The sequence below is a fragment of the Chelonoidis abingdonii genome, chromosome 3 (genome assembly GCF_003597395.2).
Source record: "Chelonoidis abingdonii isolate Lonesome George chromosome 3, CheloAbing_2.0, whole genome shotgun sequence".
NCBI lineage: Eukaryota > Metazoa > Chordata > Testudines > Testudinidae > Chelonoidis > Chelonoidis abingdonii.
The window spans coordinates 172,926,728-172,943,572 of NC_133771.1; the positions used below are offsets into that span (position 1 = coordinate 172,926,728).

The 16,845-nt window shown below is 43.3% G+C and overlaps 1 protein-coding gene across 1 annotated transcript; it reads right to left on the reverse strand.

Annotated features, from left to right (window-relative positions):
* Positions 1-9,774: 9,774 nt before the first annotated feature.
* SLC30A10 (solute carrier family 30 member 10) lies at positions 9,775-16,514 on the reverse strand. Its single transcript, XM_075063454.1, has 4 exons — positions 15,986-16,514; positions 14,886-14,969; positions 11,690-11,929; positions 9,775-10,843 (listed from the first exon to the last, which is right to left on the reverse strand). The coding sequence occupies exons 1-4, from the start codon at positions 16,512-16,514 to the stop codon at positions 10,371-10,373; spliced, it is 1,326 nt and encodes a 441-aa protein (XP_074919555.1). The 3' UTR covers positions 9,775-10,370.
* Between the last annotated feature and the right edge of the window lie 331 nt (positions 16,515-16,845).

The following is a 16,845-nucleotide window of genomic DNA, read 5'->3' on the forward strand; positions in this document are numbered from 1 at the left end:
CCTGCCCCTGGAAATTTCCACTACCTGCGTCTGACGAAGTGGGTATTCACCCACGAAAGCTCACGCTCCAAAACGTCTGTTAGTCTATAAGGTGCCACAGGATTCTCTGCTGCTTCTACGATAAGATGTGTGCACAAGTGGTTGGAAAACTATACTCAGATAATGGTTCACACTCAAGCTGGAAGGGCATATTGAATGGAGTCCTGTGGATCTGGGTCTGGTTCTATTCAATATCTTCATAGATGATTATAAATATACTCTCAATGCCATTTTCCAAAGGTTGCAGATGATACCAATGGGGGGTGGGGGTGCAAGTGCTTTGAAGGACAGAATTAGAATTCAAAATGATCTTGACAAACTGCAGAAATGGTCTCCAATAAATAGGATGAATAAGGACAAATGATTAAGGAATTCAGATAAGGACAAATGCAAAGTACTATAGTTTGGAAGACTAATCAATTGCTCACATGCAAAATGGGAAATGACTGCCTAGGAAGAAGTACTGTAGAAAAGGATCTGGGGCTTATAGTGGATCATAAACTATATACAAGTCAAGAGTGTAATGTTGCCAAAAAAGCGATCATTCTGGGACAAATTAGCAGGAGTGTTGTAAGCCAGACATGAAGAGTAATTCTTCCACTTTACGCAGCATAGGTAAGGCCTCAAGTGGAGTATTGTGTCCAGTTCTGGACACCACATTTTGGGAAAGATGTGGACAAATTAGAGAAAGTCCAGCAAAGAGCTACACAAATAATCAAAGGTCTAGAAAACAGGACCTACAAGGAATGATCGAAACAATTGTTCGTTTAGTCTGCAGAAAAGAAGACTGGAGCGGGGAGGGTTGGAGGGCAATAACAATCTTCAAGTATGATAATAAAGAGGAGGGTGATAAACTGTTATCCTTAACCACTGAGGACAGGACAAAAAGTAATGAGCTTAAACTGCGGCAAGAGAGAGTCAGGTTAGACATTAGGAAAACTTCCTATCGGTAAGAGCAGTTAAACACGAGACAGATTCCTTAAGTAGGTTATGGAATCTCCATCACTGGAGGTTTTTAGGAACAGGTTAAACAAACACTTGTCAGCGATGATCTAGGTAATACCTGCCTCAGTGCAGGGGACTGGACTAGATGAACTGTCAAGGTCTCTTCCACTCCTACATTTCTATGACACAGACACTTCAGTAGATCTGATATTCCATCCAGCAGAGAGCACAGCTCAGGTGGCACATAGACATGAACTCCGATGTAACACCTGGTCTGTCCAACCAAGGCTGGCCTTGTGAGGGGACGTAATAAAAAAGTGAGGAGAAATCACAGAAAAGCTGCCAGCACCCTGGCAAATGCCTGCCCAAGGAAGACTGCTGAGCATTCATGTTGTCATTAATTTGAGTGAGAGTGAACACCACTGCTAGGGTGACGAGATGTCCCAATTTTATAGGGACAATCCTGATATTTGGGGCTTTGTCTGGTATAGGCGTCTATTACCCCACTCGATTTTTCACAGTTGCTGCCAGGTCACCCTGACCACTGCACACTCCTGAATACAATCTTGACTGTTGAACTGAGAGGCACAGGGTCTATTCTGCTAAGAATTATTGTTCTTTAGCTCAAAGGAGGGGGAGGGGAGTGACTATAACTAGATCTGCACTGACAAGAAGGGTGTGTTTTTACAGTGGAATAACTAATACATGCTAGCTATCTTGCTGTAAAACCATAATGGAGACAAAACCCTATAGTTTTAGTGCAAGATAAACTAGGTGAGGTCAATCACCAGGCAGAGCTGGGGGGTGATAATGCTAACCTTGCCTAGCTACTTTGCAGTAAACACCACAAGTGCCTTGTCTAAACTTATGATTTTACAACAAGCTATAACTATTGCATGTTTGTTACCTTGCTGCGGGGGCAGGACCGCCTTTGTGTCAGTGAAGACAAACCCCTAAGTAGCTGAAGAGGTCAGCATTACAGGTTTACTCCAGCAGATGGCTGGCTTGGTCTCCTCCAGCCATTAATCATATGGCTCCCATGTCTGCAAATTCACAGGCTGCATCCTGCCATAAATAACATACGACTTTAACGTCATGTCAAACATCCCGATGTGCAGAAAGAATAGCAAATATGGCAGGGGACCAGCTTGGCTTAACAGTGAAATCTTTGGTGAGCTTAAACTCAAAAAGGAAGCTTACAAGAAGTGGAAATTTGGACAGATGACTAGGGAGGAGTATAAAAATATTGCTCAAGCATGCAGGGGTGTAATCAGGAAGGCCAAAGCACAATTGGAATTGCAGCTAGCAAGGGATGTGAAGAGTAAAAAGAAGGGTTTCTACAGGTATGTTAGCAACAAGAACGTGGTCAGGGAAAGTGTGGGATCTTTACTGAATGGGGGAGGCAACCTAGTGACACATGATGTGGAAAAAGCTGAAGTACTCAAAGCTTTTTTTGCCTCGATCTACACAGACAAGGTCAGCTCCCAAACTGCTGCACTGGGCAACACAGTATGGGAAGGAGGTGAGCAGCCCTTAGTGGTGAAACAACAGGTTAAGGACTATTTAGAAAAGCCGGACATGCATAAGTTCATGGGCCCAGATCTAATGCATCTGAGGGTGTTGAGGGAGTTGGCTGAGGTGATTACAGAGCCATTGGCCATTATCTCTGAAAATTCATGGTGATTGGGGGAGGTCCTGGACAATTGGAAAAAGGCAAATATAGTGCCCATATTTAAAAGAGGAAAGAAAGAGACAGAATGCGGGGAACTAAAGACTGGTCAGCCTCACTTCAGTCCCTGGCAAAATCATGGAGCAGATCCTCAAGGAATCCATTTTGAAGCACTTAAATGAGAGGAAGGTGATCAGAAACAGTTAATATGGATACACCAAGGGCAAGTCATGCCTAACCAACCTGATTGCCTTCTATGATGAGATAAATGGCTCTGTGAAAAGAGGTGGATGTCATATATCTTGACTTTAGCAAAGCTTTTGATACAGTCTCCCATGGTATTCTTGCCAACGAGTTAAAGTAGTATGGATTGGATGAATGGACTATAAAGTGGATAGAAAGCTGGCTAGATTGTCGGGCTCAACAGGTAGTGATCAATGGCTCGATCTCTAGTTGGCAGCTGGTATCAAGTGAAGTGCCCCAAGGTTCGGTCCGGGGCTGGTTTTGTTCAACATCTTTATTAATGAACTAGAGCAGGGATTGGCAATCTTTGGCATGCAGCGTGCCAGGGAAACCCCGTGGTGGGCTGGGCTGGTTTGTTTACCTGCCACGTCTGCAGGTTCAGCCAATCGCAGCTCCCACTGGCTGCTGTTCGCCGTCCCAGGCCAATGGGGGCTGTGGGAAGGGTGGCCAGCACATCCCTCAGCCCATGCTCCTTCCCACAGCCCCCATTGGCCTGGGATTGCAAACAGCAGCCAATAGGAGCTGCGAACAACTGAACCTGCAGACATGGCAGGTAAACAAACCGCCCAGCCCACCAGGGGGTTTCCCTAGCATGCCGCATGCCATAGGTTGCTGGAGCCTGATCTGGATGATGGGATGAATTGCACTCTCAGCAAGTTCACAGATGACACTAAGCTGGGGAGAGAGGTAGATACACTGGAGAGTAGGGATAGGATCCAAAGTAACCTAAACAAATTGGAGGATTGGGCCAAAAGAAATCTGATGAGGTTCAACAGGGACAAGTGCAGAGTCCTGCACTTAGGAAGGAAGAATCCCGTGTGACACTACAGGCTTGGGACTGACTGGCTAAGCAGCAGTTCTGCAGAAAAGGACCTGAAGATTACAGTGGACAAGAAGCTGGATATGAGTCAGCAGTGTGCTCCTGTTGCCGATAAGGCTAATGGCATATTGGGCTGTATTAGTAGGAGCATTGCCAGCAGATCGAAGGAAGTGATTGTTTGGCAGTGGTGAGGCCACACCTGGAGTACTGTGTCCAGTTTTGGTCCCCTCACTACAGAACGGATGTGGACAAATTGGAAAGAGTCCAGTGGACGGCAATGAAAATGATTAGGGGGCTGGGGTACATGACTTACGAGAAGAGGCTAAAGGACCTGGGGTTATTTACTCTGCAGAAAAGAAAAGGGGGGATTTGATAGCAGCCTTCTGATAGCAGCCTTCAACTACCTGAAGGGGGTTCCAAAGAGGATGGAGCTAGGCTGTTCTCAGTGGTGGCAGATGACAGAACAAGAGCAATGGTCTCAAGTTGCAGTGGGGGAGGTCTAGGTTGGATATTAGGAAACACTATTTCACTAGGAGGGTGGTGAAGCACTGGAATGGGTTACCTAGGGAGGTGGTGGAATCTCCATCCTTAGAGGTTTTAAGGCCTGGCTTGACAAAGCCCTGGCTGGATGATTTAGTTGGTGTTGGTCCTGCTTTTGAGCAGGGGATTGGACTAGATGACCTCCTGAGGTCTCTCCAACCCTAATCTTCTATGATTCACTCCCCTCTGGTGAAACCCACAGCCTGGGTCAGCTCCTCCTGTGTCTGATCAGGAGTTGGGAGGTTTGGGGGAAACCGGGGCCCGCCCTCTACTCCGGGTTTCCAGCCCGGCCCCTGTGGATCAAACAGCTGTCTATAGTGCCTCCTGTAAACAGGCTGCATGACCAGCTTACAACTCCCTGGGCTACCTTCCCATGGCCGTGGGGGGGTCTCCAAACACCTTCTTTATCCTCACCACAGGACCTTCCTCCTTGGTGTCTGATAACGATTGTCCTAATTCGCTCAATCCTCCAGCAGTCACCTCTCACTCTCAGTTTCTTTTCGGCTTCGCTCCAGCTCGTTCCTCTCACACGCTCCTTCACCTCCTCTGGCTCCTCCCTTCACTGGCCTGACTGGAAGTGAGCTCCTTTTTTTTAAACCCAGGTGCCCTGATTAGCCTGCCTTGATTGGCTGCAGGTGTTCTTAATTTAAAAGTAGCTAATCCTCCACTGCCCCCCTTCTAGAAAAGATTCTTAATTTGGCTCCAGGTGCCTTGAAGATTTGATTAACCTGGAGCAACTGCCATTTGGTTACCAGGGTACTAGGGATTTGTTTAGCCTGGGGCTAACATACCTGTTTCTCAGTACTTTACTGTAGCCATCTGGCCTTGCCCCATCACACAACCTTTCTAGTAAGGAAATACATTGAGGCATAAAACTAAACAATGGCCTCTATATCTCCAAGGCTTTCAAATGGTTGATGTTGGCCTCTAAGCACGTTGCTATGTGCTGTTGGAAGACTACTATAGGCCTTTCAAATGTTAATAAGTTAAATGTGTCAGAGCTAAAGCTGGTACTAGCTCCAGGTTTCTATCCTTCCCTCACTCCCCTTACTATAGAATATACCAGTTTCCCACAAGTTTTTTATATGAACACTGGGAATGTAATTCGCATTAATGCTTTAGTTATTAGACATATTCATCAATATTAATGTTGGCCTTCATTTATTATGGAATGTTTCCATAATCTTTATTATATAGTAATACTAAAGCTGTGCACAGTTAATACTGGTCTTGCTGAACATTGCTAATACAGATTTGTGCAAATCTGCCCTTGCTCTTTGTAGTCACGTGGGCATGAAGGGAAGCAGCGTGAATGTAGTAGGCTCCTGGTGGCGCCTGGTTCAGGTTAGCAGGGTGGAGGTAGGAAAAAAGAGGATGTATGGTTGGGCATACCTTACAACTCACTCAAAAAACGTGTGTATGTGTGCACCCTCCCTACACATTGCAGCACACTGAGGGTGTCAGGGGCCTGCTTTGGTGATCTGGCCCACTAATGAGTACATTAGTGCCCAAAGGGGCACTAGCAGGGTATCCTGCCTTGCTCTTGCACCAGTTCACTAGCTGGGGTTCACAGGAAACAGGCTCCCTTTACCCTCTATTCCCAACTAATCCATCTGTGTTACACAGATTTGGCCCTTCGTTAGCATTTTTCCAGGTGGTAAACACCAAAAGCTTCATCCTGGGAGCTATATAGCACAGCGGATTAAAGCTCTAAGGATAACTTTCACAGGTGGAAATCTAGGTTTAAAGCCTGTTTAGTTCACATGCCCAAAATGTTTAGTAAGCTCTGCTTAGTCTCTTAGTTGACTCTGGTCCACATTGCAAAACCACAGCAGAAGTCACAAGCATTGCTCAGAAGCTGGCACAGGAATAGCAAACATGAATTGGCAGAGCTATGCGGTGACACTGAACGCAGCATCTGCATTCTGTACAAACTATGCCTGGCTGTAGCCACTACCGTTTCTTAGATCCTCAGTATCAAGAGCTCTAAATTCACTCCACAGTGTAACAAAAACTGTTTGAGTGGCTGAAGATAAACAAAGGGGGCTCATGTTTTCAACACCCAACAAGTCCCCCATTTCTTAATGAGAGCTGCGGGATGCTGCCCCGTTCTCCTTTCACAGGCAAGATTCACAATGAAGTCAAGTAGTCAACAAACCCTTGGCTAAGGATTAGTCCTTAACAATCATGGACATGTTAAATCAATTTCATATACTGACTTTAGGTCTCTGGTTTCTAATACACATCAAGCACAGGACAGCAAGTTTCCTTAAAAATACATTTTATTTACAGCACCTCTGAACTTTCTTTACTTTGAAAATAATATAAATGTACATAACGTATTAAGAAATCTCTTAACAGTTAATAAAATGACTGAAGTTTACAATTCAGGGATTTCAATGATCAAGGAAATTATATTGTGGCACATTATTCAAATGTATAATCTATACTGTATAAAGGCAGAAAATGCAAGTTTTTAAGCAACATAACTCCAACTTTGTAACAAAACCTTACAAGGAAGTCCTCATATACGGTATCACAGTCCAAAATAAAGCATTGATCACTTGCAGGTGCATCCACCATACAGGACACATAATTCAGACTGCATAGTAAGCAGGTTCTATAGAAAAATTATTGTGAGAAAGAAAAAAAATACAAATATAATCAGTATGGCTATGATCAGAAAGACAGAAGACTGAGAACTTGAATTCACTTAGACCTTTGGGCCAGATCCTCAGCTAGGAAACCTGAGCATAGTTCCATTGAAGTCAATGGAGTTATACTAATTTACTCCAGTTGAAGATCTGGCCCCAAAGACTGATCTGCATATCTAACGAATAAATATGGCGCCAGGGTGAGCTGGGTAAGGGGATAAAGAACTAGCTTATCTATCAAATGCGAGGAGTGCTTTATAAGTTGAAAGCAGTTCAGGAAGAAGGAGATGGATGACTAGTTGAATGCCATCTGTATTTTAAACAGATTTCATTCACCACAGGCAACTACGACAAACTGAAAGGAGGAATATTGAGAGGGTTTCTGAGGAGGCCAATCTGGTGTGGGAAGGGCTGAGCATAGCACCCACAATCAGATGGCCCTGGAAGAACAGGCAGATAGGAGATACAGGTTACTGAATGCAGAAAAATGTAACAGAATTAAAGAAACCAGAATGGAATGTATGCCAAAACGTGCTAAGCTACAATCTATGACTGAGAACAAAGGTCTGTGGATAAGGATGAATAAAATACTGAAACAAACAATGGGGTAAGCAAATGTCAAGAGAGTTAAGAGACACCATGGGAATTCAAGGGAAATCTCTTCACGTCAAATAACTAACGGGTAGAATGAAGTATCTCAGAAAGAGGAGCAACATGAGCAACCAGTATAACTAGTTTTGTAATGGACTTAAGAAAAGTATTTTGAGGAAGAAAGTGTTGTGTAGCACAATCCTAAATAAAGGCAGAGACTTGATCCTACTAGGAAAGTGCTCATCATCCCTACAGAGAGAAGGCAAGGCCCATCTTCATAATTAAATGCTTTTAAGTAATGTAAACAGATTTAGTACAATGAAGCAAAGTCTGAAGCTATTTGATTTCTGTACCTGAAGATTTCTATAGTCCCTGCTATTTGCTTATCTATTCATAGGTCACAGATAAAGTATATTAATATTAACAGGTAAGCATACAAGTAGAAGAGAATTACTTCACTATATATTCAGGTTACAATATTTTAAAGAACCTGAGAAGTAGGTAATCACCACTTTATCAAACATTAGAGGGGGGAAAAGAGAAAGAAGATGGTCTATATAAGCAAACATCAAGGCATTACACACTTATTAGTTTTTTTTAATTCCACAGTAATAAACAATACTGACAACCAATCTTTCAAACTTAATACAAAACATGGTAACCTGATTTAAGATCTATGTACCCAAGTGTGAAGGTGAGATTTTTTTTTTTTTTAAGTTCCATCATACTAATATTTACGATTTTGGGGGAAAGAGTTTGCCATTTCTTCTTTCATTCTCAAAAGGAAATATAAGTAAGTTAGATACAAAGGAAATTACATTTAAATAACACCATAGTTATATACCAACCCAACAGAAGCAAGGGCGGTCTTAAGCTCAAGCCATATTCTTTTAAAAGGCAGAGCAGTATAAAAAGATGTTGGTTCCTGACTTGGCACTTTGGGCAACACCCCTACAGCATGACTCTGCAGTTCTTACACAACCAAATCTCCAACTGATGTCAATGGGATGACTGGGTCAAAAAGACTGCAATGTTGACATGCAATTTAATCTATATAATAAAAATAGATCTATTTACCCAAGAGATAAAACCTGCTTAAAGAGGATAAATATAGATCTTAAATGGGTATTACATGCTATGTTGATTTCAATGGCTCTTTGAGAAAATGGAAATTCTCAAGCAAAGAGAAACCGGGCTGTATGCTTTATTAAGTCTTGCCTTTAAGATTATTTTAAGAGGATGTAATTGGCTGTACAAAACATGGCTATGCTACTTTCAAACCAGCCTAACCTACGGGTCCTAGAAATTTAGCAGCCCAGGCACAGAATCTCTTTACCCATCCTCACAAGGTGATGCTGAATTATGGGTCAGCAGATAAACAGGAAGCGTACCCTGGGTGAGTAAGATATTGAAAGGCTGTTTTTAACAATGAACACATTCTGAAGGTTCTGATTGTGAGCACTGGTAGAGCTGAGCTGCCTAACAAGGCGAGGTCAAGTGGTTCTCAGCCAGGGTATGTAGGTTCTAGTTCCCTCTTGGAAAAGTAGACTCAGCCCAGGCCTAAGCCCAACCCTGGTACTAGGGTGAGGTGTCTTATTTTTCCTCAAAGCACCTGAGAATGGATTCTAAAAACAGAACTAGGAGGCTACATTTCCTAGTGGTAGTGGAAATTGTGCACATAATATAATGTTTTGAAATACAGCTCTGTGGGGGAGCGTGGGACGCTTAAAACCTTTAAAATGAACCCAAAGAAGCTACTGTGATAAAATCAAGGCAATAAACTGCCATAGTTTTTAAAAAGTTCCCTTTAAGCATAAAAATTATATCAAATTTTAAGTAACTTTCTTAATAAACAAAAGATTGAACTGTGTCTTACTGAAAAGAATGGAATTGCAGAATCAAAGCTATTCATGAATAGGTAACACTAGCTTATTTATTCATTATGAGTGAAAACTAAGATACGGTATGTTAAAGAAATCACAGTAATTCCCACCTAACTTGACATATTGGACCCAGTTGTAGTTATTACAATTACTTTGGTCAGCAAAACAAATTGAATTTTACAATCAAAATGGTGAACAAACACAGAATTAATTGGATGAGTGTCTACATTTCCATTTACTAGAGTAGACACAATCCTCATACAAAATTAATTATCAAATGTTCCTGTGCTTTAATGTCAGCAAGTGCATTCTTTACACTAATCAGAAATAAATATATTACTATATAACATACTATTATTAGAGAAGAAATCAGCTTCTGCTCCATCTCCTCAAAACAAGAAGCAGTCCAGAAAAAGTCAAACATTCCTGTGTGTGTTTTCCAGCTATCAGACACTTTGATTTCATTCACAAGCTCACAGTTCAGAAGCACAAGAGTTATGGTTACAACTGAAAATTCCTGACTATGTAAACTGAGTTTAAGGATTAGCGAAAAACCTATCTACCAAATTCCTTAATGATGATACAAAAGTTCAATCCAGTAGAATCATCAATGCACTACAGGGCTTTCTTTAAGCAGCCCATTTCATTAAAAAGACCAGAGTTTAATTCCCAGTGCCATTGGCTATAAACTGTGAGCATCAATCTACACTGAAGTACACCTGCTACACTCTAAAAATAAAAATTCCCATCTAGTTAGCTTAAGAAATTAGTGTTAAATTGCATTATCACTATTTTAAGTGAATGTAAAAAATTAAGATGATAATAATCCTAATTTCAGATAACAGGTTTTTACATATGTTTTGGTTTATAGCTACAACAGAGATGGCTTTTCCAACGCGCACTTCAGCTCCAACCAATGGCCTCTGACTTTTTTGGCCATTAGGCTTTGTTCTATACAAAGATTATGAAGTGTAAAATTAACTGTTTTAAAAGTGTGTACTGTGTAGATATGATTTGTCATCTGATTTTTTACAATTGTCTGTATTTTTAATTACAGCCCCTGCCAATGTATGCTCAATAGGAATTTCAACAGCATTTTCATTTATACTATTGTTTTTATGCAGTGTTGGGGAAAGGCCATTTTTCTCAAGACAACCATTATCATGAGTAACTGCAACTTCCTGCTGAGGGCAACACAACTGAGAAGCACAAGCTTTTGAGATACAGGGTGAGCTGCATATTAGCTCAGAGGTCTTGTGGTCAATGTACTCCGGTTGGATGGTTACAGAATGGATCCCCGCTTCGTGGAAAACCTCCCGCATTTTATAAGAGGCATCTTGGTAATCGGAAGTGGTTTGGCACTTGACATGAAGGGTAGCAATATTCTTCCCACCTGCCAGTTCCCAGACATGCACCTCATGAAGGCTGCTAACCCCTGGCACATCAGTTAGTCTTTCCGCTAGAAAACATAAGAGAAAATAATTTAAGAGGGTTGCTCGGGGGGCCAATTGCAAGTTTTTGGTTATTATTAGGAACAGTGTTTAAAAGCCCCAGCCATGAGGAAAGACACCTATCATTGCTCATCCACCTAAGACATAAGTATGGGACTTTTAAAAAGTAGTTGTATGTAACATAACACTGACACCCCCTGCAAACTTCACTTTCTCCTAGTCATCCAGGGTCTGAACTAAGTTGTTTAACTTGGGGACTAATCCTTTGGACATGCCTTTAACACTTATTGGCTTCAAACAAAGCTGAGGGTACTCAGCTCCTCATGGTAGGCACTCAGCACTTTGTAGGATCAATGCTAGACTGTAATCTCCTTGGGGCAGGGACCATATCTTCCCTGCTCTGCTCAGCTCAGAGCCTGATGGAATTCAAAAAATCCAAAGTAATCTCTTAAGTAAGTGTGCATTTACAAAGTTACAAAATTAACCAAAAATGCTACTGTTGATTAACATTTCTAAAGTGCTTTGAGATCCTTGGACAGAAGGCACTAGGAAGTACTATTATAATTCAGTATTATTCCACTAATAATGTTTTGTGTGGGTTGGTTGATAACAGCTCAAGGTCTGGTATTTTTATGTATTGTTGGAGTACCACATTCTCAAAATGCATGCTTTAACTAATCCACAGAGATTTGAATCATGTTGCTAGGACACAAACATGTGACTCCATTTCTCACAGTTCTTGAGAATTTCAAGCTGCTATGAGTATATAATCCAAAAATGTCATTCCAGAAATAACACTAGCACTAAAGTATGTCACTATAATTAATAAAAACTCAGTAACAAATTTGACTTACTCAGTCCTTGCATATTAACACCTTTGGGAACCATTTGCAGTAAAATGGTTGCGGTCTCTTTGATAAGTGGGAAGGCAGAGGACAAAATGATGACCACCATAACTAATGTCAGGCTTGGATCAACGTAACATTGCCAATTACACGGAGTATTGGCATCCAGGGGAAGTGCATAGAATATTGCAGCAGCAACTACCACAATCACAGATCCAAGTGCATCTCCCATCACATGTAAAAGAACACCTGAAATAAATAACATAATACCATTTTGCGTTAGCCTTAATGGGGGAGAATCCAGATTAACTATTACAGACTTTTGAATTTATTTTGTTCAGCATGAAACTACAGCATTTAGGAAATCAGTACCATGATCAGATATAAAGCTTGCAACAGTTGAGAATAAAACAACTGGGGTGGGTGGGACGAGCCTGAACAACTATATGGTTACATAAGTTTGGTGGGTTATTAAACTAAACTAAATTAAACACAACAGATCCAAAGAAGTTAGCACTGAATAGCATGCCAACATACAATGTTTTTAATCAAACTGCTGGGGCTTACTAAGAGCTGGGCACACCTATAACAGGCAGTGATCAATTCATATATCATGATTATGGATGATCAAATAACCGAGCTGCTAAAAGAGGCACATAGTACACTTCTCTCCTAAGTAGATCAATTATTCTCCTCTGATAGCAGTTTTATAACTTTGCTGAGTTCTGAAATAACAGCAGAAATATAGCTAAACACTCACTTTGGAAGGAGGGGTAAATGTCTAAGTACACGATACAGAGATGGGCCTGAACCAAAAGCACAAATCCAAACACTGGACAAGTTTGGATCCTGATCTGAGCTTCGTAACTCAACTAGCTTTATATAGGCCAAATTATCACATACACACCCAATTCATTTGCCCTCAGACTTTGAGAATAACTCAGTCTGGGTCCAAATTTTTCAGCTTGGTTTCATCTCTTTCAGTGTAAGTATTTGTACTATTGCAAGTTCAGAAAACACTGTATACAGCTCTTCTTACTTCCATGGGCACGGAAGGAAAAAAGGAATGAGAAAAGTGTATGCATTTAAAGAGATGCCTGTAACACCTCTCTAGGCAAGCCCTGTGCATTACATTGACTAAGATAATGTGCTTTCTACACATTCACAGTAATCTTAGAATCTTCTTAGAATCTTCTAAGAATCTTCTGTTTCCTTCTCATAAGTTTATGTATCTTTCCCTGGATGTGCTTTCTAACAACCTCCCCCATCCAAACTTGCATTTTAATGTAACTCATGTTAGATTGTAATGCTCTACTTTTACAAGACTAACTTGCCATTACTTTTTATTTTTGGGTGGCAAGGGGATAAGCAGAATTGCTGCCTCTGAAAACTTCTGTTTAGACCCACTCTTAAAAACTTCATAGTCTCTCTCAACTAGAATAGCTGCATATTGCTCCATCTTAAACCTATCAATGCTCAGCTATGAGTTTTCACTTTGTGAGATGCTAAACTCCCTAAGGCTGAGAACACTGCCTTTGCTACTGCTCCTTGCCAGTTTGGGACCCAAATGCTGATCCTCCACATGGAAAGGGAAGGCAGTATATCACTAGCCTGCCTTGAATCGCTCATTAAGAACCAAGTACTCATAAGTACTAACTTTCAGCTGAAATAAGTTTCTTCCTAGTAGGGTTAAGAGAACTCTCCCTTTTGGTTTTCCAGAGCAATCTGCTGCCTACAGGTCACAAGGGTCCTGAGTACAGTTTTAGCTGTAGTAATGGTGGAAGCCTCACTGCTTTCCATTTAAAATTTAATTGGACTTGAGTACTGCAGAGTTTATTCTGCACTGACAAGAGGGATGGACAAGATGCAACATCCCTATAATTCTAGGATGCTAACGGTGGATGTCTACGCTAGACAAATCTTAAAATGTCCCATCATTGCTAATATTGATTCAGCTCCACTGGTATTAGCAATATTGTAGCCCTAATGAGGATGTGCTGCTCAGTGCAGCTCATGTTTTCAGCACCAAGTAAATTAGATCTACTCTGAGCAGAGTTAGAAGATACAGTGCTTAAAATGCACACCTTAGTGTGCCAAATACACTAGCAAGTAGTATTTTGAGGATATCACATCCACCATGAAGGTCTGCTGAAGCAGACCTCTAGAAGTTCAAGTAAGTGCCACTGTTTTAGTATATGGTGCGGTTTCGCAAAATTCTTTTTTACATTAGTATAGTAATGAAAACTTTGCAAATCTTTACCATATACTAACTAAAAATAGACACCTCCCCTGACTACCCCCTTATTTGGGATTTACTTGGCACTACCTGCATAATGGATGTGGGAACATCACTCTGGTGCAAGAGATGGTGATCTCTGACCAAGAAAAAACTCAACAAAATATTTGCTTAACATTTTGAATAGTGTTTTGCTGAAATAAAATGCTAAGTATTATTGGTGGGACTTTTTTGTTGTTTTTAAATAAAAAGTGTATTTAAAATCAGTTATGCTCTGGACGCATTTGAGGCATTCAGGACATATCTACATATCTAGTTAGTTTTGTTTGTTTATTTTAAGGGCATGCAGGTTACCTTCAAGAATAGTTTAATTAGCATATTTCATTCTGCAGATATTCAGAGCTCTGTGGAGTCCTTTCCAGTGTTGGGCAGAAAAGTATTTTGAGAAACAAATGTGAGGACTGGGCTGCTAGGAGGAGAGGTGGTCCGTAAGAGTGTCTCTGTCAGAAAACAGTCCACAGAACAACAGGGCTGCAGAACCACTGTGCTGTTCTTCAGCACTCCTTACCCAACTGATTATGGGGCATCATTGATACTAGTCTTTAAGGAAACTGTGCTCCAGCAATTCAGCTAAAAATACTGAAATACTATGGTAATGATGCTCAAGAAACAATGAAAAGAAGAGCATGGGGACTTCAATCAGTTAAAATTAGTGGAAGAGACTTTGAAGATAAAGCTGTTTAAAAGGGTGCACTCAAAAATAAAAATGTGAATACACACAAAGGGCCAGATCCTCAAATGCTCCATTGATTCATTGAAGTAATCATTGTCACTTCAAATCATTTGTGGGCTAAGAATGTAAAATAAAATGGAATTGGTCAAAAATTGTGAAAATCATCATCATTTTTATTTGGAAAATTTTGACCAGCTCTAGTTGAAAAGTCTTTAAAAAAAACCAAAACACTGTACCTCTGATGTTCAAAGCTTCAGACTTTTTCTCTTTTTTCTGTACTGTCTGCTCTTCAGGCCTTTTCTGAGTGTTCAGGGAATCACCTGCATTCAAAGAAGAAACCCTGTGTTGTGTATAAATTCTACAAACAGAAAAAAAAACACCAATCTTCTCAACACCAACTTATTTTAAAGAGAAACAAACATTAACTCAAGAAAAAGTCAATCTCTGGCCAACATCTCTTTAATCAACTAACCTTCTCCCCCTACCTATCTCAAACAATACAGTATAGGATACATACAAGCATGAAATATGTAGTTATGTTTGCATGGAGTTTGTTCACTCTGCGGTTACCATTAAAGCAAACTTTGGGGGAGATTCCATCACAAACAATAGACAAGAGGATGTTTCCTTTTATGTTAAGGTTGTATCTCCCTCTGCCCCCCATAGGAAGAGCCACAACCACTAACAAGGTCATTAGGGTATCACAATAGCAACAAAGCTATAGAAAAGGGCAACGCGAAATAACAGAGGAGGAAGGAGGGAATGACTGATAGATTCCAAGCCGGGGCAGCTCTAGGGATTTTGCCGCCCCAAGCACAGCAGGCAGGCTGCCTCCAGTGATTTGCCTGCAGAGGGTCCGCTGGTCCCGCAGCTTTGGGAGGTCCACCGAAGCCGCGGGACCAGCGGACCCTCCGCAGGCATGCCGCAGAAGGCAGCCTGCCTGCCGCCCTCGCAGCGCCGGCAGAGTGCCCCCACTGCATGCCACCCGAAGCACGCGCTTGGCGTGCTGGGGCCTGGAGTCGCCCCTGATTCCAAGGCCAGAAGGGACCTCTGTGACTAGTCTGACCTGGCTAGAAAAGGCCATACAACTCCCTGGAATAATTCCTAGAGCAAGGCTTTTAGAAAAGCATCCAATCTTGATTTAAAGATGAAAAGGGGAGAGGATGGGGGGGAGTGGAGAGAAAGGGGGGCAGGATAGAGGGCCGGAAGGGAGGCCAGAGAGAGACAGAAAGAGAAAGAAAAGGGCAGAATGGGAGAAGGAAAAGGAAAGGGCAGAAAGAAGACAGGAAGGGGGAGGGGAGGAGCAGGAACAGGCTAGGATGCAACTGAAAGGCACCTGCTTCAACAGCCTCCTGACACTGCACCACGGCCGCCGCCGCCCGCCCGGGGCCGGGCACCGCCTGGAGCTGCTCTGGGGCGGCGGCGCGGGGCTGCCGGCGGCCGCAGCAGGAGCCCCAGTCCTGGAAGATGAGCAGCCCCACCAGGTTGACGGCCAGGCCCAGCGCCCCTACGATGAGCACCAGCTCGGGGCCGTCGATGCGCTCGGGCCGGGCCAGGCGCAGCACCGCCTCCACCAGGATGGTGAAGCAGAGGGCGGTGAGGAAGACGGCGTTGCTAAGCGCCCCCACCGCCTCGGCGCGGCCGTAGCCGTAGGTGGCGCCGGGGCCCCGGCGGGCGCGGCGGGAGATGCGCCCGGTGGCGATGCCCACGCACAGCGAGATGAGGTCCGAGAGCATGTTGAACGAGTCCGACACCAGCGCGATGGAGTTGCCCAGGTAGCCGGAGACCAGCTCGGCCACGAAGAAGCCGGAGGTCAGCACCAGCATGAAGATCAGGCGGCAGGTCTTGCCGGAGTAGCGCCCCATCCTGGCAGCTGGCCCCCGACCGGGAGCGAACGCGGCCGGCGCGCCACTGAGCTGCCAGCGCCGAGAGCCCTGCCGCCGCCGGCAAGCCCCTCCCTGAGCCCTGCCCCTGGCCGGGCCTCCGCGCCTCGCTTATATGCAGCGCCGCCGGGCAGCCCGCCCCGCCGCGCCAAAGGGTGGCACTTGCCCAGCCCTGGCCCCCCCCGCCCCGCCACCCTCACCCCCTGCCACCACAGCCCTTGGCTCCCCCCACCAGTGCTGACTCCACCCGCTCCCCCCTCACCTCCAGCCGGTCCGGCGCTGGCAGGGGCCGGGGTAAGCAGCGGGGCTCCCG